The sequence below is a fragment of the Zosterops lateralis genome (assembly GCF_965231275.1).
Source record: "Zosterops lateralis genome assembly, chromosome: 7".
NCBI classification, from domain to species: domain Eukaryota; kingdom Metazoa; phylum Chordata; class Aves; order Passeriformes; family Zosteropidae; genus Zosterops; species Zosterops lateralis.
The window spans coordinates 10,471,797-10,492,563 of record NC_139767.1 but is presented as its reverse complement, the minus strand read 5'-3'; the positions used below and the strand labels follow the sequence as shown (position 1 = coordinate 10,492,563).

Genomic DNA, 20,767 nt, shown 5'->3' with positions numbered 1-20,767 from the left:
AAGCAACCTTTTCACTTTCCTGTTAAAGCAGCCTCTCCAGTTTGTAGACTGTGAGAATAATGACTCTAAGCACAGAGATGATCAGTGTCCCTCGTATTTTTAACACCTGAGTAAAAGCAGTTTTTCTACAAGTGAGCCTTTATAGCATAATCTGTTAAAGCAGTGGAAAAGTCTTGGTTCTGTTCAGGAGCATTGTTTGTGCAGGCTGGTGTGACCAGGTAGATCAGCAGCCAGTGCATCCTCTACATGCTGTGTTCCCAGGAAACTTCAAAAAGCTTTGGCACAGATATGCCAGGCTTCTCTACATTAGTCAAATAGAAAATCACTGGGGTTCATAAGATAAAGCTTCTGGAAACTTAACCACCTTTCTTGGTCTTTGTTTTATGTAGCCATCATTTTGAAAAATACTGGCGTAAATTTTCCAAGACAGTCTTACATGTGTGTAGGTATATAGTGCTATGCCAGCGTGCCACTTCCATTTACCTCTGCTCAAAAGAGGCAAAACTGTGTCCCAGTTATAGATTTGGGGGTTGTAGGTATGGATTTTTACTGTTACGTTGCTTTTTGAACTATTCTATTGAATTTTGATTATAATACATTGCTTGCAGAAGTAAATTTCTGGTAGATGTGAGGAATTGAATAGTTGTATTGGGAAACAGGTTTTTTTTTTTTCCTGAAGAATAAGGGATCTCACTTCAATATATGGGAAAAGAAATAAAGTTTTGTCAGGATAAACACATCTGTTCTGGTGTAAGCACCTATGAAAGTGATAAAACTATATAAAAAGAGTAATCTCTTAGGAAGTTCAACGTTTTTTTCTGAATTTGCCTTATTCCAGGCACCTGATGTCACCTGCAGTGGGTGTAGTAACACTTCTCAAAGCAGAGAGGGATTCTTCCAGATATTGATTCAGATTACTTAGAGTACAAATCCTAATGTGTAAATTTCTGTTTCTGGAGCCTAGAGAGACTGGCTTCTTCACTGGGGTCATCTAAGCTTTGTTTTGATTTGTTTTGTTTTGACAGTGAAAACTTTGATGTTTTGAGGTTGGTTTACATTGATTTAGGCTGCCCAGCAGTATAAGGCAATCTGAGAATATTTCTGGGCAACTGCTTTGTGTTACTTCTCGACACCAGTGACATACAAGTGTATTTGTAGGACTCACTCACATGGTTAGGATTTCATAACTTGAACCAGTGATTACCTGAAATCCTGTGGATATGTTAGTTTTGAATGAGTGCTTGCTAGTGATTGGTTTTGTTACAGCACTGTATTAATACCTGGACAGAAAAACAATTTGAGGATACATTGGTTTTTTGTTCTTAACTTCCACTGATCGTCAGTTACTGTGGGAAAATCCCAGAAAGCAACTAATTACACTGGTACTTAAAATCACAAAATAATGGATAAAAGTCAGTACAAGGCATTCCTTATATTTGCAAGCTTAGAAAATTGTCCTTTTTTTTTTATAGTTACAAATATTTATAGCCAGAAGTTCCACAAGTGGCAGAAATGCGGGCTGTTTCCACTGGGTTTTTCTTATTCCTTGTATGTTTTCTTTATGCAAACCCCAACTACCTGAAGTGTTCAGTGACAGCCCAGCTGTAATAAGTTCATATTTTCCTCATATCCCAAAGTGTACCTTCCCTCACACCTTGTCTTGAGTATGTTTGAGGTCTTAAGCAGAGCCACATAAGGAAACAATTATTAAAACTGTTGCTTAGAATTAGAAAACTATGTTAAAATAGTAGATTAGTAATATTACTAATTTTGGAGCACTGTGTTTGAGTTTCATTCGTCCTTTCTCTGTCCTTAGACAAGCTCTATACAGTCTTCAATGTTTTTGATGATGATTCCACCTGTTGGACCTACCATGAAGGTGTTTTGTCTATGAAGGTAACAAGGAAGGGCCCAGTTGTCAGTACACTGGAAGCAGACTGGCTAGAATTAACTACATTTTATTATAAACAAGGATTGGCCTTAGTCGATTCTTTTGTACACTGGGAAACTTCTAAAGGTGAGTACTGTCCCAGCATATCACGAAGCTTTTGCCTGTTTACTTAGAACTATGTAACTTGAAAATTATTATATTTTGCTTCTTGATGGGAGGGTATTTATGTAAACATGTCCAGATAGATCTGTAGCTGCCCAGAAAATAAATTACTCCCTTTTAGGTATCAGATTCCAAAAATTTATAATAGACTAAGTAATTGAAATTTTTGCTTTATCAAATTGACAATTACCAATGCAGCAAACTAGAATAGCTTTATAACAAAATAAACTTTTCGTGCTAGTTCTTCTGGTTTGGTTTGTGCTTTTCCAAGGAAAAGACAATGGGATGAAAAGTGTTTAGAACTCTGAAACTCTGTTGCTGGTAAAATATGTAATTGAGAGATTCATTTCTATTTGGACTGGATTTGTTTGAAAGCCAGAAGTTAAAGTGTGCAAAAAATAATACGTACCTACTGTTGTACAATTACTTGAATAAAAAGTGAAGAAAATGGTAGTACTCTAGTGTTAGGGGTACAGACCAAGACAAACTGGCATCATTAATAAATTCCAGAACAATTAACTTTCAACAAGTGTTGTTTGATAACCAACCTACACTTTATACTTCACTAAGGTGATGCTTTGGTTGCCTTGGAACCTGTCTTTTACTAAATTGCAAGTTGTTGATGTTCCTTTTGAATTATCACAGTGTAATCTAGCAAAATACAGGGTTACAGTGGAGAAAAGTCTTGTCAAATGATTGTTGAAAAAGTTTCAGTTAAACAGTTTTTTGCAATGCTCAGGATGATTAACAAGTGGAATAGATAATTAATAAAGTATTAAAGTGGCTTTCATCTGTCATTTTGTCTGCTTTTTGCACTAATTATATGAGGAGGGGAAAATGACTGTCAGTTTGAGTAATTGTTGTATTTACTATGCCTTATGCTTTTTTTCTGATAATTTTGATTTAAAACAATATGCACTCCTCATCCCCTTTGCAAGGCTTGGATTATTGAAGGCCTTAAATTAAAAAAACAAAACAAAAGTGCAAGACATAAGATCTTTGCAAGTTAAATTATGGTTCTTCAAAAACAAAATGCTGACACTAATGGTAACTCTTCAATTTTCATTGCTCTCCACGGTTTTGAGTGTGCATCACTGTGTTTCTGTAGCTCTGCAGTAAATTTAGTGACTCAGAGACACAGAAGCTCATCAATGTAGATTTACTTCTGATGGAATTTGGCAGCTAGTTCCTCTCAAACTGCATATTTTGTGCACTTGAACAGTCTAATGCCAGTCTGTAGCAATCATACTTTTTACTCTGAAACTATTTTTCGTATTTATTTAAGTCAATGGAAGGACCAAATTCCCTTCAGTGAAGGAGAGGTGAGAATTCAGACTTGTAGTTTTCAATATAGAGTTTTTTTAGAGCTGGTAAAGAACTCTCTGGATGGAGATCTGTTACAGTTCACTCAAGGGTGGTTTTGGCAGCTGTTGAAATTAATCTTTGCAGCTGTTGTCCAACAACAGTTTTACAGTCTTCCTGTTCCCCACAGGGAGAGCTGTCTGCTCTTCTCTGCATGAATAACTCTGTCTTTAATACCAGGTAATAACATACCTCATCCAGTATTGGAGGGGATTTAATGCTGATATTCTGAGGGTTACATAATTTTGCTGTACCAGTTTAGTTTGTTAGTCAGTTGTCAAAGTAAATCTCCATAAAAGGCTTTTTCCAAAGGCTATCTGGAGAAGCAAAAGCAGAAAAGTGAACTAATATTTGATGCACAGCTTTAGTTTGGGCCAAACGGATGCTACCAGGCTTTGACATGTGAGTCAGGGAGTTGTGCTCTGAAACTTCCTTCCCATCAGGAATCCTCCTACAATTACTTGTTTCAGGCTCTTCCTGTGGCCATTTATGTGTTTAAGTAGCTGTAGTTGAGCTTTACACTTCATGGTTCACTCATTTTTGTGCTCTCTCTCCCACCACAGCAAAAGCCACATGTCTTGTCAAGAGAACAGTATTGAAGTTGAGAAAAAAGAGTTGTGCCCATCCTCTGCAATGGATATGTTGAATACGGGAAATTGGAATTCATACTGGAGAATGGAAGGGGTTAATGCTTTTGAGAAAGTATAGTTCATAGTTCAATTTGTATAGCAAAAAGGGATTTTAACAGTGAGTTGACTTGCCACTCCATAAATAACCACAAATTTGAGTTTGCTGAGTCATTTAATTTTATTTTAGAGAACTGTTCAGTGAGAAAGAAACATCTTGGTAACCTATTAACCTAAAACTTAATGTTTGTGTTTATGTTCACAGGGGATCATTTGCCCAAATCTTTGGAAGGATTATTTATCTATGAAGAAGAAGGTGCTGGGGTTCCAGGTTCTAACAGGAAAGGAAATGATGCAATAGTTGTTGAACAATGGACAGTCATAGAGGTAAATAGGTGATGATTTAGCAGTGCTATTTCCTACTTGTATTTTTCTTTGTTTTTTCCCTTTAGGATGCTGGTACCAGTGTTCCATAAACATTCAGCATGGTTTCCTGAAGTCACCTGCTTAGGCTTAACTAAAGCCCTAAATGATAAAAATGAAATCAGATTTGTGGGCATTGGTAAATGTACATAAAAGAAATATGCCTGAGGAGTTCTGGCCTGATATCTGTAAATGTTCATACCAACAAATAAAGCTAGCAAAGAAAATGTCTTGGGAGTTTTTGTGCCTGTTTCAGACCAATTTAGGTGTAATTTCAGAAAGTGCAGGTCACATTGATAGTGTGAAGTATTTTTTTAAAAGGGGGAAGAAAATAGCTAGAACTAGAGAAACAAGAGAAAATTGATAGTGAATTAACTCAGTATGATATTCAGATATGTATTTTTATGAAAATTTTACTGCCAAATATGAAAGACTTTGGGTTTCCTAATAAATTTACATCTACTGCTGTGTAGTAGGTTACAGCAATAAAATTACTTAAATTACTCTTTAGGAATATTCTAATCTTCTAGGATTATTGGTATGAATGGCATCTCAAAGCAGTTGTTGTTGTTGGATTAAAGTCTTATTTTTGAAATATCCAATGAGAAATACATTTACCAATGTTTAAAAAAATCAACATCAAACTAAAAACTTGTACATTTCAAAAAAAAAAAGATCACCAGCAAAAGACCCACCAAAACCTTGAGTATGTAGCTAAGAGAGGTGCTTATTTTTCACATGTGGAGTAGAAAGTGCAAAGATGTCAATTGAGACACCTAATTATGATGCTTAAAAAGTTTTAGTCACTAATTTAGCAAAGTGACAAGTTTAATGAGTGAGATGTGCTTTGAATTGTCTTGATGAGTCAGTGCTCATACCTAATGTTAATAAATGCTGTTTTCCATAGACTTTGTAGTCTTGAACTTTTCAAGTTGTTTTCAGTTTTAAATAATCAGCTTGATGTCATCTCAAAAGATATCCCATTAAAAGTGAGAGGGGGGGTGTTGTAATTGTGTAGAAATGCAAATAAAACCTGTACAGAGTCTCTTTACTAGTTTTTATAATTATTAATGTAGGGGTGTGAAATTAAAACAGATTATGGACCTCTACTGCACACGCTGGCTGAGTTTGGATGGCTCCTGACCTGTGTCCTGCCTACACCAATTGTACGACATGACAGGTACCAAACTATTGATTACAACATTTCTGGAGTGTATGTCTGAGATTTTTCAAATAATCCCTTGCATACTTAAATGTAAAAGGAAGAAAAATGCTGCTGATGTTAAATGTATGTAAAGCTTGAGATGTAAGTAGCATTTTCATGGAGTGCTTTACCACATCTGCTTTGGACTACTGATTTCAGTGAGTCTAATTCTAAATTTAAAATACATTGTGTAAATCTAAACATGAAAGATTTTATTTAGGAAACTTTTTGTCATGTACACAGTCCACAGCAATGGGGTTACTCATGCTTCAACTGGAAAAAAGTGTTGAAATGTTTCACTAGTTTAGGACCTTGATGAATGACTGATTTAAACTATGGGAAAACTCATGTTATCACAAGACAGTCATGGAGTATTTGTTGCAAATTAGGGCAGAGAATGTGCTAATCCAACAAGTTATTGGGCTCTTTCTCTTCTCTAATGTAGACATTATGGTTCACCTCAAATATAGTACCAGACTACTGGATTTCAGGTCTCTAGCTGTAATGGTTGTTTAGAGCATTGATGAGACTCTTTTCTGCATAAGAAGAGCTAAATCGCAGACCTGGATTCCCTGTAAGGTTACAGACTTTTTGTTGTTTTGTTGGGTTTTTTTTTCAAATTACCCCCCCTAAAAAGGTACTCTGGCTTTCATCACAGTATCAAGCTAAAAAATGGCAAATGAAACACTAGGCCAAGCCTTCTTAATGCCTCTCTTCTCTCATCTTTTCTTTTTAAAGTTCTCCACCCATTAGATAAAGATTACCAAGCTTCAAAACAAACAAATGCACTGAGGCAGGGCTTAGGGCTCATTAACAACTGTGGAAAGAGTGGATGACTTGAGTAATCTTTGGATCCCAGACCTGTGTTAAATCAAGACAGCATGAAAAAGATGTGAATGAAAGATTCTCAGAAAGCTGCTTCAAGAAAGTGGAGTTCTGGTCAAGTGATTTGACATAGTTAAATCAACTCACCCCATATAAGAAGGAGGCTTTTGTGATCAGGAAATAGGTATTGGGGTTTTTTTGGCACTGTTTTTTCTAACAGTTGATTTTAACCGACTGGTTAAATGCAAAGACAAAAGTTGTGGTAAAATATGGTTTGCTCTGTTGCTTATTTTTTTAAGGGTCTCTGTTTTGTTTTCCTCTGGAATAAGCAGCAGTTTCCAGTATATGTAACAAATGGTTATCCTTTAATTTCTTTAATAATTTTGTAGTCTAAGTGTATTAGCTTTGAACATGGTGGCTTATAGGCTATATGAACTACTGGACCTGGTTTTCATGAACAGCCAAAATTTTGGCCAAATCTTAGAGCTTGAGAGTAAGTCTTCAGAATTTGAAGAATAGGAGGGAGATTTTAGCAGTCATGATGTGTTCTGAGTCATAGGATGAGAGAATATTTAACTTCCAACTTTTTGTGTCCCACAAGCGATGTAACTGAACCCATCCCCAGAGGGCTTGGACAGCAAGGTCAGGAATGTCCTGAGCAGCTGGGAGTGTCAGCCTGTGCTTGCAGCACATCAGATGCTCTGGTTTGTACCTCACAGATCACAGAGCAAGGGCAGGGCCAAATAAAAGAGACAAAGTGCTTTAAGAAAATAAAAAATAGGATGCAGTGCTGTAGTAAGCATTAACAGATTGGTTAGACTGGAGCTGTTCCTTGGATTAGTGAGAATGTACCAGGAAGATACTGAGGTCTCAAATAGTGCTGTATCCCAGATGTGAAACAAGCAGAGCATTAACAGCAGTGCCCATGCTAAAAGGGTTGTATCCTGGCCAAATCTGAAACTGGATTCATTTTGTATCTACACTAGAGTAACTCAGCCTAATAAAAACCATTTGTTTTCTGGCCTAAATGGTTGAGTAGGAGTCTGTATGAATTGTCTAATGTTTGTTATCCCATTGTAGCTTATGAGTTACTCTTGGAAGAAATAGGATGAATCATGTTTTGTGTGCCTGTAGTATATCTCATATACAGCAATTCAATTTGCTTCAAAATAAGGAAAAACACTTATGAATAAGAATTCCTAATTAGGGATTGAGAATTCATGAGAATCAGAAAATTAATGTCTTCCTGTTCTGAAAGGCCGAGTAGTGATTGATAACTACTATTTTTAGGCATTGATGTTGGTATTTAAAGAGGAGAAGAAATTCCTGGATGGTTACTGTGTGTCTGCTATGAAAGATGACATTACTGTGGTGGTGGTGGGTTATCCTAGGAATGCAAAAGTCCTAATAAAGAAGGACACTTTATGCTGCTCAACAGCTGCTTTTTTTTTCCCAGACTTGAAACTCTGACCTCAAAACCCAGCTTGAATATTAAGAGGCTTCAGAAACACTGAAAAAACAAAATAAGCAACAATTTGGCATGATCAGATAAAATGATGTTTTATTTTTTAAATAGGACATTTTTGTGCATAGTATTTAAAGAAAATTTTATCATCCTCATTTTTACTCACTGTAGTACTTTCCTCTAGTCTGTCTTCCTTTTCTCCTAATTTATTGCAAAACTTTTCCTCATCTTGGATCTTTTGTGAGTATCTAGAAAAACTTTGCTTGTAAATTAGTACTACTGCAGTATTTAGTATGATACTTCCATGAGTTTGTAGAAATCCATACATGTTTGTGGTTGAAAATTAGGATTATTCTTAAGGTTTTTTAAATTTTTCATTGAATAGATCCTTTAAGCCAGGACACTTAGTATCCCCAGCTGGTGTATGTCTCAAAACTGAAAGTCCAGATGCTATCCAGTTCCAAAGGAGGGTAGAGTTTCATTTTGAGAAATGAAGACAAAAAAAAATTAAAACTGAATACATGAAAATAATCTATCTTATTCCCTTTGTTCATTTTCAGAAAATCTTGTCTAACATCTATTCTGAGTGCTTTTTATATTAAATACTCATGCATTTAAAAAAGTGGATCTATAAAAACCAGAGCCATTGGCAGTACTCCTGAGCTTGTAGTTTCATGGTTGTTTTGGAGGACTTAAATATAGACGTGTAAGAGGACACAGTTCTTGCCCATACAGCATAAGCAGACAAACAAATTGCTGGTGTTTCAACAAAAGAGTCTCTGTTGTTCTTCATCACTCTTAAAAGAAGAGACAGGAAAAAGCCTTCAGCAGCCTTACTCTGCAGTGACCTTTATTTCCCTTCACTGATTACTGTATCCCTGAAAATGGGCAGGGCAGATTGTGGGCAATGCAGTGCAAAAACAGTGACTTTATGGTTATTAATTTATCCTGGCTCACTACTTAATCTATGTTTGCAAAATGCACTGACTTATGAGGCAAAGAAGGAATGTGGAAACGTGAGGGAAACTATGGTGCTTCCCTTGCTCTGAGCACTTTTTCTCATTTAAATTCTGTGGAAATCCCACTGTCATTGAGTTCTTTGTGAATTAAGCTCATAGCAGCTTCGTCGTGTGCGGCATTTTAATAAGGTCAGACTTAGAAATTTGTTAATTTACTTCTTGTCTACTCACCATCGTGTCCTTTTTCTGTTCTAGTAGAATTTGTACAAGCTGTAGCTTAATGTTTGGGTTTTTTTCTTTTCTCTGAAGGAATGCAGACACTGTTACAAAATAAGCCTTAGGCTCTTCCCCATGCCAGGGACTGTGCTCAGCCTTGTTGCTTGGAAGAGACAGTTTTGAATTGATCAAAAGAGACATAACTGAGGCACAGAGAAGTACCTAGCCAAGTGGAATAAGGTTGTAGGATTGCAGATTTCCTTGTAATGACATAAAATCTAAACACTTTTTCTTTTAATGAATGCAAATAGTGAGGTAGGGACTCTTGGAACAGGAAACCTTGTTAGGCTTAAGGAAATGAATGAATTTGTTCTCCTAATTTTTGTTTTTCCCATGACCTGGAGTTTTAGTTCTCTGTTCTCATCCAAGGAAGACATGCAAAGATATGCCATAACCTGAGTTCAGCTGGACTGAAAGGAAGATTGTGAGGGGCCAAACAATCACGAATCCATCATCACTAACTATTGATCTGAGTGGCTGTCTATGCAGAGAATAGTACTGGTTTGTGTACTTTCTCAGAGCTCACTTCCAGAAGCTTTGCTAGAGCAGGCTGCTAAGCTCTTCTGAGCTCATAGGAACAGTTTTAATCCCTGTTTTTTCTTGGAGCAAGTCCCTGAAATTAAATACAAAATAACTTTTGGTTGTAAAACATACATCAGTTACCTTAACTTCACCTGTGTGGTGGTTAACCTTGTGACACATCCATATTGAAGTAAAAGCTTACACTGTTTTAGTAGTTCTTTCTGTAATGTTATGCATAACAACTGTGTTTTATGATTGATAGAATAGGTAGAATCATACATACTTCAAATGAACTCACATCTCTTTGGTATTTCTATTTGGCTATTCATATTTAGTGCACTGTTAAATCTGTAGTCACCCTTTTGGCAAATAATTTCAGTGTTTTGCCTTTATATGCTTGAACATCTTATTGAATACTGCCCAGAAGCAGCTATAAAAATGTAGTATCTGATATTTAGAAGAAAACAGGAGTTTTTTAAATCTTCTTATTCTGGAGTTCTTGTCTTGAAATTGTTTCACTTTCAGTGAAATGTGGAGTTGGGGTTTGTATTATATATCCTATCAATGTGGTGACATGTATTTCTGGTAGGAAGGTGATGGAAATATATTAAAACTTAGAGGGTATATTTATCACTACTACTAGAGGGTGTAATGCTTAGGAAACATCATATCATTAATATCTGGTATGGGGAGCAACTTCACTTGTCATGGTTATTTTTCTACAAGTATTCCTTTGTGGAAAAAAAATGAACATCTTTGCTTTGTCTATCACAACAGTATTAGCATCTGTCAAAGTTCCAGGACTGAAGTTGCTCTTTTTTTTTTTTTTCTCCTTTATTTTTCTTATTAAAATATTCTCTTGTCCCCCTATGCTGATACCTCCTCGTACAAAACACCTGGTGTCATTCATCTCGTTCTTCCTGTAATGCTTATTAAAACTGAGCTGAAGCCCTTTATCCATAGGTGATGAGGCAGCAAGCTTATCCACAGATGACATTTTACAACTTTTATTTAGCAGTAAAGGATGTTAATTCCCAAGTTTCTTACCACAAAATATTGAGAGATTTGCTGAAGCTATGAATCTATTAAGATTGGGCCTGGTTGTTGTGATATTAATAGGTAGTAATATGTTGCTGAATATTTAACAGTGAAGATTAGGTTAAAAACAAACAAACAAACTTGTGAAAGTTTGCTTCAGACATAAATATGCAGACTTGTATTAAAAGTAGCAGCTCTGATATTTTAACTCTCAAGAGCACACATGTTAAATAACTCCAGTCATGGTAATACAAGGTAATACATGGTCCATATTTTCATGTGCATCACCTTAACCCAGGTCTGTGCTTCTGTTATCTTAAACATTATAGAACCATTGGGGAATTAATAAATTAGATAATACTTGGTAGTCTGTTCTCTTTTCACTAATGGATTTACACCCCCCCTTAAAGTTGACTTTTAATATATTAGTGACAATTATTGCCTTTAAAACATGGAAACTATTTTCTTTAAATTTTAGTGAAGGAAATCTGGCCACAAAGCAAGTAATTTTTCTTCAGAGACCTGTTATGTGGAGTTCTGCTGTCCAGACACCAGAGGTGAGTAACATGTTTGTGATATTAGTATTAAAAAACTAGTACTTCACATAATGGTAAGATACAGAAACAAAGTAGACTTCAGAATTAACAAGGGGAAAAACATGGCAGAACAGGGTTTCCCCTCAAACAAGTCCAGGTTTGTGGATGTTTTTTTGCAGCTGGATCACGTGTTATTTTTTTCTTCAGCTGTTATTTTTTAAACCATGGAGAAGAGCATAATGAATGCTGGGTTTTGCTAAGGAATTACCATGTTTCAGGTGAATGAGGTTGGATAAGACTGTATTTCCTTGGAAGTGTTTATGGAGTCTTAAAAGTTCTGACCAAAATCCTGCATCTCTTGTGCATGAAACAGAAAACCATTTTGACCTTCAAAACATCTACTTTCATATTTTTAGAAGAAAGGAGTGTTAAGCTGTGCTGTAAGGGATATTGTAATCTGCAGGTTATCAGGGTGAAGGGCTGTTGTTGCATGAAAACATGTGACAGAGATAGAGGCTTTAAAATTCCTGCAGCTGAACCTCAACAATTCCTGGTCCCTTTAGAGTGGAGTTCCCATAACAGTGGTTGTATCAAGTGCTTTGAGGATTAAGTGGCTGCCAGTCTCCACATGCTGCTCAAAGTCAGTGTCACAAATCCTGCTGTGCCCAGAGAACGCTGAACTCCTGGTGGACTTTTCTTTGCCAGGTCTTTTGACATACTGTGATAGGTTTCCATTTTTGGTTCTTTCTGGTTTTCAGTGGCTGATCAGCCTTTTTCTATTCAGCATGTCTTTCCTGTGATAATCTTAAGCAGTTAGGAAGGCTATGAATGTTTTCACTCATGTCCAGCAGCAGAGTAGTAACTTTACAAACTCAGTCATGGCATATAAGTATATGACAGTGATACCTAGCTCCTTCTTTCACTATTTGTATGGGTACTTCCATAAGTCTCTAAATTTCTTGCATTTCTATTTGATCTTTCTCTGGTTTTTGCTGTCTGCTCATTGTGTTGCCATCATCTGTGTTTTCCTTTGTTTAGTGTTTTTAAAATACACTCTTCCTTTTTTTGTTCTTCTCCAGGCTTCTGCTTATCTCCAGCCTAACTTCCTTCTCACTGTGTCCCCTGATAATTAGTACTTCCATGCCTGGAAGAACTTGCCTTCAACATGCACAGTTCAAATCCTGTTTTATTGTTTTTGTCTCTGCCACTGTCTCAATTCCCAGCTAGTTCTTGTATGCTATAATTTATTTCTTCGTTTTCAGAATTGGAGCTTTTGCATTTTTCAGTGTTCTGTGTAGCCTCCTTTGCCAGTGTCTTAATCTCTCTCTATTCATACCCTCTTCTAAATTCTGCCAGCAGAATTTTTCCCTAATTCTCCACTGTGTCAAAAGCACCTCCAGCTTTTATCTTTAAAACCTTCTGACTTCTCTCACGTCTGACTTTGTAGCCTTTGCTTTTTTTCCTATACATTTCTGAAAGTATGTTTTGGACCACAGTTTTTGATAGCAACATTGTAAATATGTAAAGAAATATTATGTCAGTCATAAAATAATGCTTTTCCTGATGCTTTCCTACTTCTTTAATACTCTGTATATAATAAGCCCATGAACTCCTGATATTTTTTCCCTTAAGGTAAGGCATAATGTTACTTCTAACTATGTGTCTCTTAAAGGCAGCATAACTGTATGTCGCGAGTTGGATTCTGCCAAGAGATGTAATACAAACCAGTTCTGTAAAAACATTCAGTCTGAGGAACTGATGAATCTTTGAGACATGACTTATATGAAAAATAGGAAGCATTGTACTACTCACTGTTGAAATTCTTTCACCCCGTTGTGGGGTGATGAGCAGACTTGGGTTATACAAATAAATCTTGTTTTGTAGTTGTTGTTGTATTTTGTTGGAATGGAAAACATTTGACTTAAGCATTAAACCTACTCAAAGTAAACAAGAAATAGCTGATTTGTAGCCCTTTACATCAGGATTTCTGTGTTTGATATCAAACAAAATGTGCTTTTTCAGTACCAGTGAATGTTTTGCTTCTCTATCAGGAAATTTCACTATGCTGAGGTCATTTAGCTTGGGATAAACAGGTACCTGGGGCTGAAGCTGAAACACTGAGCAGAGTTAAATTTTCCTTCTGTTTTGCCAATTACGTCAGTTTTCTCCATAATTTTAATCTGTTTACTTTATTGGTTTTTTACCAAACTGTTTGCTAGCTTTGCATTGAATACCTAGATTTGAGGTGTAAAACAAGCTACTGAAATTTGAAAGCATTCCCTTTTGCTCTAGAAACTTCAATGTTTTGGGAGGTTAGGGTTTTTTATTTGGTTTTGTTTTTGTGAAGGATTTTTTTTTTTGTTTTCTGTAACTTATGCTTAAAATGTCCCATGGACACTGATGTCACAGCTGTACAAGTTTACCAAACTTTACCAAAATTGCAAACATTTTTGGAAAAACATTCAATTCTTGTGATTGTATATTGTTGGTCTTGACATCTTCCTTTTCATTTGTACTCTGTACCTGTTCACTGATGTTCATTTTACATTAAATCTGGTGTCAAAAAAAAAAAAAAAAAATTCACATCCACAGCTTAGGATGTTTTTGAAACACAAAAATATTTCAGATAGCTAAAGTTAAAAAAAAGACTGCATCATAACTCACGATTATTTAAGCACACACTTAGCATGTTCACAACTCAGATACCTTAAGAAGAATGCTGCCAGCAAGGCCCTTTAATTACTGAAATAAGCGAGCAGCCTCATCCAGGCCTTCTCACCACTGAACTATCAAGCCCTGGTACATCACTTTCCAGTTCTCACAGTGCAGCAGGGTCTGGCTGTGGATGGAGCTGTGCTCCTGAGGCATGTCCAGCTCTTGGACTTCCATTGTGACTTCCATTCTGGAAAATGGCACCACAGGGTATGGGGTCTTTTCCTTATTCAGAGTAACGTTTTGTTGTTGTTGTTGTTGTTGGGTTGAATTTAGCAATGCCATTTCTAAAGGAAGTTTTGCTTCAGTAAGAATTATGGGAAACTCCCCATTACTTGGTCTGTTAATCTCACAGGGTCTCTTTTCTGAGGATGGAATATGTTATGTCCTCACAGCTCATTTTTCTGCCACCTTGTATATTTGTGGGGTAGTGTGTTATAGCCTGGCTTATGATTTATGTGATAGTACAAAAACTTCTTGGGTTCAAGGGCTGTACTGTCTCAGGGATTTTTGTTTGTCATGTACCATTTGCTTTTCTAAGAAAGGGTTCAGAGGATGAGATGCAAGATTGAACCATGCAGTGCTTGAGGGGGTTGGTTTTTTCTTTTCTCTTTTTCTTTATTTTGCTTAAGCAGACTTTTCCATCCTCTTACTGTGGCATGCAGGCAAAATTTAATTCCTTCTGTTTCTCCTGAGGTAATGCTGTTTCCCCTTGTCTAATTTCCCAATGTCCCCTGTAACAGCTTTCCTAAATGTGTTTCCTTTAGCACATTGGGCCATTGTTTTTCCTGATTCAAAAGGATTTGAGAAGAAGCTTGGCAATGTACAGAAGGGAGACACAAACTTGCCAAAGTGTAGTAAAAGTCTGTGGAGTGGTTTTTTTGTTTTTTGGTTTTTTTTACGTGTCTGCACTGTGTCCTTCATGCACAGAAATGCAGCTCTGTGCTGAGGCTGGATTCCCTCTTAGCTGCATGTGCTCCTTCTGTGGGCAGGGCTGTGTCCCCTGGCAAACAGCTCCTGGAGTAGTTGTGCTCATGCTGAGCAGGGCTCCAGGCTCAGGGTACTCCTGCTTTGCTGACCCTGCTCCTCTGTGTGGCTCAAGGCACTGGCATTGTCTCTGGGGGTGCTGCATCATCACAGATCTTGGTACCTCAGGTAGCTCCTGATGCTGAACTGAGATAAACCTTTTATTTGTTGTTGTGCCTCAGAGAGCCCTTAGCATAGTCTGGTAGGTCTATTGTTTGCAGAAATCATGATCTGCTTTTCTTTTTGACACTGACAACCATCACTTCAACAGGGAAGATGTCAGGCAGTCCCATTACTAATGTCAGACTGTTTATACTGAGTTCCTGCTCTGCAAGGACTCTGTAGGTCCCATTGCAAATGGCTGTATAGAGCACCCACTGACTTCGATTTGCATAGATTTATCATGGGAACTGTAATTGCCTCCTCAGATAATGGCACATTCATTGAGAATTGCACTTGGTGTTAAAATGCAGCTACACTAAATCTATCCATGATTCACTGCAAAGCATTTGGCTGGATTGGTTTTTCCCCTAAATAAGCTAACATTTCAACATCTTCTTGTTTTTCAGAGGAAATCCTTAAGGCAAATGACTGGGGAAGAAAAAGGCCGAGTGTCCAGCAGAAGTGTTGGATCAGACACAGCTACTTCTTGCCCTGTAGAAACTGGACAACCACCTGATGAGTTTCACCTATCTCCTTCCAAACAATGTTGGATCAAGGAGGGATCCTCCCATTATGGAGGCTTTCCAGGATTCAGTAGCAGTGATGGAGTATTAAGGGAACTGGATGATGGACAATTTGACCAGGAAGATGGAGTCACTCAGGTCACATGTATGTGATAAGTAAGTAACTGCATCAAATGGACATGTACATAAACCACACAAATGGATTTTTTTTTAAATACACTACTTTAAACACAGTAGTATAATCCTATGACTGTTCCCAAACTCCTTTTGTATTTTTGTAATTTTTCATTTTGTGTTAATCCTACTGTAGTAATAATACTACTGCAAAATAATTTTTTTCTGTCTTTAATAGTATAACTATATGATTTGGGTGCTCTGCTAACTTGTTAATGCTTTTGACAAGCAAGGAAGCAAAAGCTGCAAAACAGTGACAGTTTGAATTATGTGAGAGAGAAAGGAATGAGGATGTTTGGAATTTTCCACAAGCTGGAGGAATGTTTTTGGGTTTGGTTGTTTTGTCATTTGGGACTTTTTAAGGATGTTGTAAATATTGGTGGGGAAAAATGAACTGTCTGGCTGTTATTAAGTTTTAAGAGAATTTTCATTTTATTTGCCTTGCGTAAGTTCAAAAGCCTAGAGAAATGTCAAGTCTTACACTAGAGTGTTAATAATCTAAGCTACATTCAGACTTTGTATGGACAGAAAAACTCAGGAGGCTGTAGGTAGGTAACTTGCTCCTGGAATGCAACTTCACCTATGCAGTTTTCACAGGGTTCCTTGTACATGTAAGCCAGGAGCTTATAGCTTGTATTATAATGTGTTCATAATATACTTGTGAGTGGAAATTAAGCACTGCTCATCCCCTGAAAGATAACTTGCAGTCTGTAAACAAGTAGTTTGAGAAGCTCCCTAGGAAGCATTGAGAGCAGTATGCACAGTGATGCTGCTAATGCATAGGAGGAGGATGTAGGCTAAACTTCATAGGCAGTATTAGATGGATAAACTTCGTAGGCAGTATTAGATGGATGTATATATAAAAATGTCTCAGCTAAATGTATCTCACACTGGATAAAGTGTATTGAGCTGCACCAAATACCAGACTTGATATTCAGAGGAAAGGATGAAATTGCTGTGCTTCCATCCTTACTATGGGGAGGAGCTGCTTGCATTAGGGGAGGTTAATACTGGCAGGGTTCTGTGGGGAGAGGAACAAACAGCAATTGTTTTTATGCTGTTGTCTGGAAACTGTATTTTACAGATAAACCGAATAAAAGTGCATCTCCAGAAGGTAAATGTGATTATAACTACAATGTGCATTTTTAATTTAGTTCTAGAAGAAAAAAAAAAAATTATAAATGCTCATCATCTGTAAGCCTAGTGCAAAATATTTTGGTCAAAATAAGTCAAAACAGAACTGAGCAAATGTATTCATAACTCCACTCTCAATGTTTGCAGTACAGCACACACATCACCCAGGGATTTTGGTACCTGTCTTTGTTGTGTTGTGCTGCAAACACAGATGTCATGAATCATTTACCTACAACACCCTGTTCCCCATGGATGGCATCCCACCAGCTGCTGTGGGACTCTGCCTAATCCACAGTGGTAGATGCTGGCACTAAATGCAGTGGGCAGATTAATGCAGTGATGGGAACACCAACAATTAGCTCCAAATAAGTACCCCAGGAGATGGCCAGGATAGTGGAGTTCAGCTGCAGTCTCAGAGCTGTGCAGAAAGAATGTGGGCAGTAGCTGCTTATTTCAGTCAGCAAAACTAATTCATTCAGGAAAAAAGGTTAATTTTATAGGGCAAAGTGTAGGGAGAAAACCCATTCTACTGACATAATAACCATAGGGGGAGCTTGAAATAATATTGCTTTGGAGCTGCTTCCTGATTTACTTATGAAATTCTTACTGGCAGGCTTGTTATTTTTCCTTTGGGATAGTAACTCTTAACTGTCTGTAGGAGGTTAGGGGGTTTTCTTCCAAAAAAATCTACAGCTCTGGAGATTGAGCTTTGACTTCATTTTCCCACTGGACACTGGGGGAGTGATGGGAACACCTCAAATAGGAGGTACAGTAAGAAACCTCTTCTGGCAAAGGTTCTTCTCCCAGCTTTCCCACCAGCATCTTGAGGTCAGGGATGTGGACATGAGCCTCGTGTTCATTCGCTGTCTGGAGACACTGTGGGAACATGATCCCCCTGCTGACTGGGAAGTGCTGGGCTGGGTGTCCCTGCAGAGCCTGCCCCAAGTGCTGCTTTCTCTTGTGGCACTTCTCAGGGAGCACTGGCCATGGGCACAGGCAGCAGGGATCTCCTCCACGGGACACAGGTGGGGAAGAAATATGAAAATACAAGGTACAGCCATGTCTGGCAGAAAGCCAGGTAACTCTAGCATATTCAAAATGAACTAACAGCTGGTCTCATGCAACCTGGAACATGTTGCTCTATTTCTAGTATTTTTAAATGAGTTATCCAAAACTTGTGTGTGTGTGATTTTAATCATTTGACATTCTCCATACAAGTCAAATCTGTAAAATGGGCAAAAATTTGTCTAAAACTCCAGTTCTGAATATTTTGAGTTTTTAAAGTAAATAAAAGAAATAACCTTTTATAAAGCAAGATCTTGCTTAAGATAGTTAATATTAGTAAACCTTAAACCAAAACTGAGCTGTAAGTATTTAAGTAAGTTACAAAGTATAAAATAGTAAATTTAATGCAGTTATTCTTTCTAGAATGCATTCATTGGATAAAAATTACTTAACTTTTAACTGAGATCTTTCCATATCACCTGTTGAAAGTGCAGAAAATTCAAATAAAATAGTATCTTTCTAAGAGAAATATTCTCCTTACAATTAATGGGATGTACACAAAAGAGACTCGTGTTCTGGAACTAGGGTGGAAACTGAGGATGCCACAGGAAATTGGATGTCCACAGGTACACTAGAATATATCACTTTTATTTTTAAAAATGAAATAAAGCCATATTCTTTTCAGTAGCCCTCAGTTTTAACTGTGCATTAGTCCTTGCTCATTAATCTCACAGGTGTTGACAATGCTGCAAACCTCTGGATTTGTCTTTTTAATGCAGTATAACTGTGCTAAATTGTTTCCTCTGAACCCACTCAGCAGTTCCTGGATTGTTAAGGACAGCTGGGTTTTTTAATGTCATTTGTCTTATGGTATCAAAGTTGCTGTGCTGTAGAAATATTCATCTGACCTGTGTGCTTGTTAGCAGTCAGGGCAAGTTGCTTGCTCAGCCTGTGTGAAGACAGTGCAGTAATTACCTGACTTCATGCACTTGACCACTCATCTTCCTAAGGTTTGGATGCTGAAATTGAAAAAAATTGAAAATGCTTCTAAAACAAATTATGGAAAATCTTCTGGTTTTCCATAAGATTTATAGTAAAAAATTCTGAAAGACAACTCTATCGTACTTGGATGAGTGAAAAAGGGAGGGTGCATTTTGGGCATACATTTGATTTCAGATCCTCATCACCTGTCTGGCACAAACCAGAGCATTAAGGTTTGCCTTTACTGGTGTGGTGACCAGCACTGTCCATTAAGTAAAGCAGCTTTGTAAATCAGAAGAATTCTCTGAAAAAAATAGTAAGTACACTTTTTGCAGTCAATAACAAGACTTCAGCCAGGAGCCTGTGTGTTTGAAATGTAGTAGGGAAACCCCTTTCCTGATTGTGACAGCAGAAATGCTCTGCAACTATTAGAAAGAACAGAAGGCAGCCAATAGTTTTCATGAACCTCTGTAAAAGACTGTTTATACTTTCTGATGCTTAAATTGTTTGGAGAGGAAATAGTTTCCTAGTGTTTACAAACAGGAAGAAACTGTCCAGAGTTAAATATTTTGTACTTTGCTTATAACTGTAAGAACAGTTTATTTACATACCCGGTCAACTGCAATAAATGGCTGCTTCACTTGTTTCTGGTCTGTAAAATATTTTTTTTTTCTGTATGGGTTTAGATCTTTTCTATAGTTCACATAGAAAGGTTCTCACCATTCAAAGTACTTACCAAATCAGTTACCAGTTTATCATGTTTGTCTCACACAGTCTGAATTAACTGGGTTAGATCAATGTATACCTTGCCTCAAGTTAAATTACCTTTTTGCAGTCTTGTCTGAACAGCAAAGCCTGATAGAATTAATACCATCTAGTAAAAGCTCATTAGGTTCTCCCTGTTCTTAGTATGTTCAGCTTTTGAAGGCAAAAAATGGAGATTGCTGTCTTGACAGTTCCCTGTGGCTTAATACCATGGCTGAGGTGCCAGAAGGATGTGGAAGCCAAAGGTGAGGAAAACCCCCAGTGATGACAGAATAATTTAACAGTGAGTCTTTGCTTACAGCCTTTGTGTCTGTGATGTGCAGTCAAAAATGTGCTTATTCTGGATCTAGAGGGCCTCTTTTAGACCTCCCATATTTTAACTGTGGAACCAGCATCTTGATTTGAGGGGTGTATAAATTTGAGGTCTGACTTGCAAGTTCCTAATGAGCATTTTATTTCTGTACTTCGGAAAGAAGAAAGACGACTTGACTTGAGCACTTCTTGTAGCAGAGATGAGGGAGCACCCAAAGGTCTGTTGGAAACAGTTGTGTTCTCAGACAACATGAAAAAAGAGAATAACTTGTCCAAATATAGTGGTATGGATAAAGAAACAGTTTAATTTTATCCTTTTTTTACAATATAATTCAAAGACAGTCTCAGTTTCCCTATGATGTAAAGTCTAAATTAAACCTGTTAATATTTATTAGACAAATCAATGGTTTGCTTAGGCTAACTGTAGTTTTATGGTACCATCCAGGCACATGTGTGTACACAGTACTCATGTAAACAATAGCAAGGGAAAATACAAGCAGTGTCTCACTTAGGCCTTATATAAAATCAGCTTAGTATAGCAAGTCAACTTTACAGTGCAAATCTGAACGAGAATGAACAGGATTCAAACTTCCAGAGTTTTGTTTTGAAGTTAAACTCTTAAAGCATAAGAGGAAGAGGTTTAAAATTTTAATGCAGTCCTGAGCACCACATCATTTTCTTCA

General features: G+C 37.2%; 1 protein-coding gene across 2 annotated transcripts in view; it reads left to right on the top strand.

The window, feature by feature from the left end:
- The window catches only part of RFTN2 (raftlin family member 2), a 31,460-nt gene extending 11,578 nt beyond the window's left edge, over nucleotides 1–19,882 (top strand). For both annotated transcript variants that reach the window (XM_083865394.1, XM_083865393.1), the window contains exons 6-10: nucleotides 1,817–2,017; nucleotides 4,307–4,428; nucleotides 5,541–5,644; nucleotides 11,232–11,310; nucleotides 15,597–19,882. In XM_083865394.1, the coding sequence (XP_083721520.1) occupies nucleotides 1,817–2,017; nucleotides 4,307–4,428; nucleotides 5,541–5,644; nucleotides 11,232–11,310; nucleotides 15,597–15,866 (776 nt within the window). In that variant the 3' untranslated portion in view covers nucleotides 15,867–19,882. The remainder of the gene's footprint in view (nucleotides 1–1,816; nucleotides 2,018–4,306; nucleotides 4,429–5,540; nucleotides 5,645–11,231; nucleotides 11,311–15,596) is intronic.
- The last annotated feature ends 885 nt before the right edge of the window (nucleotides 19,883–20,767 follow it).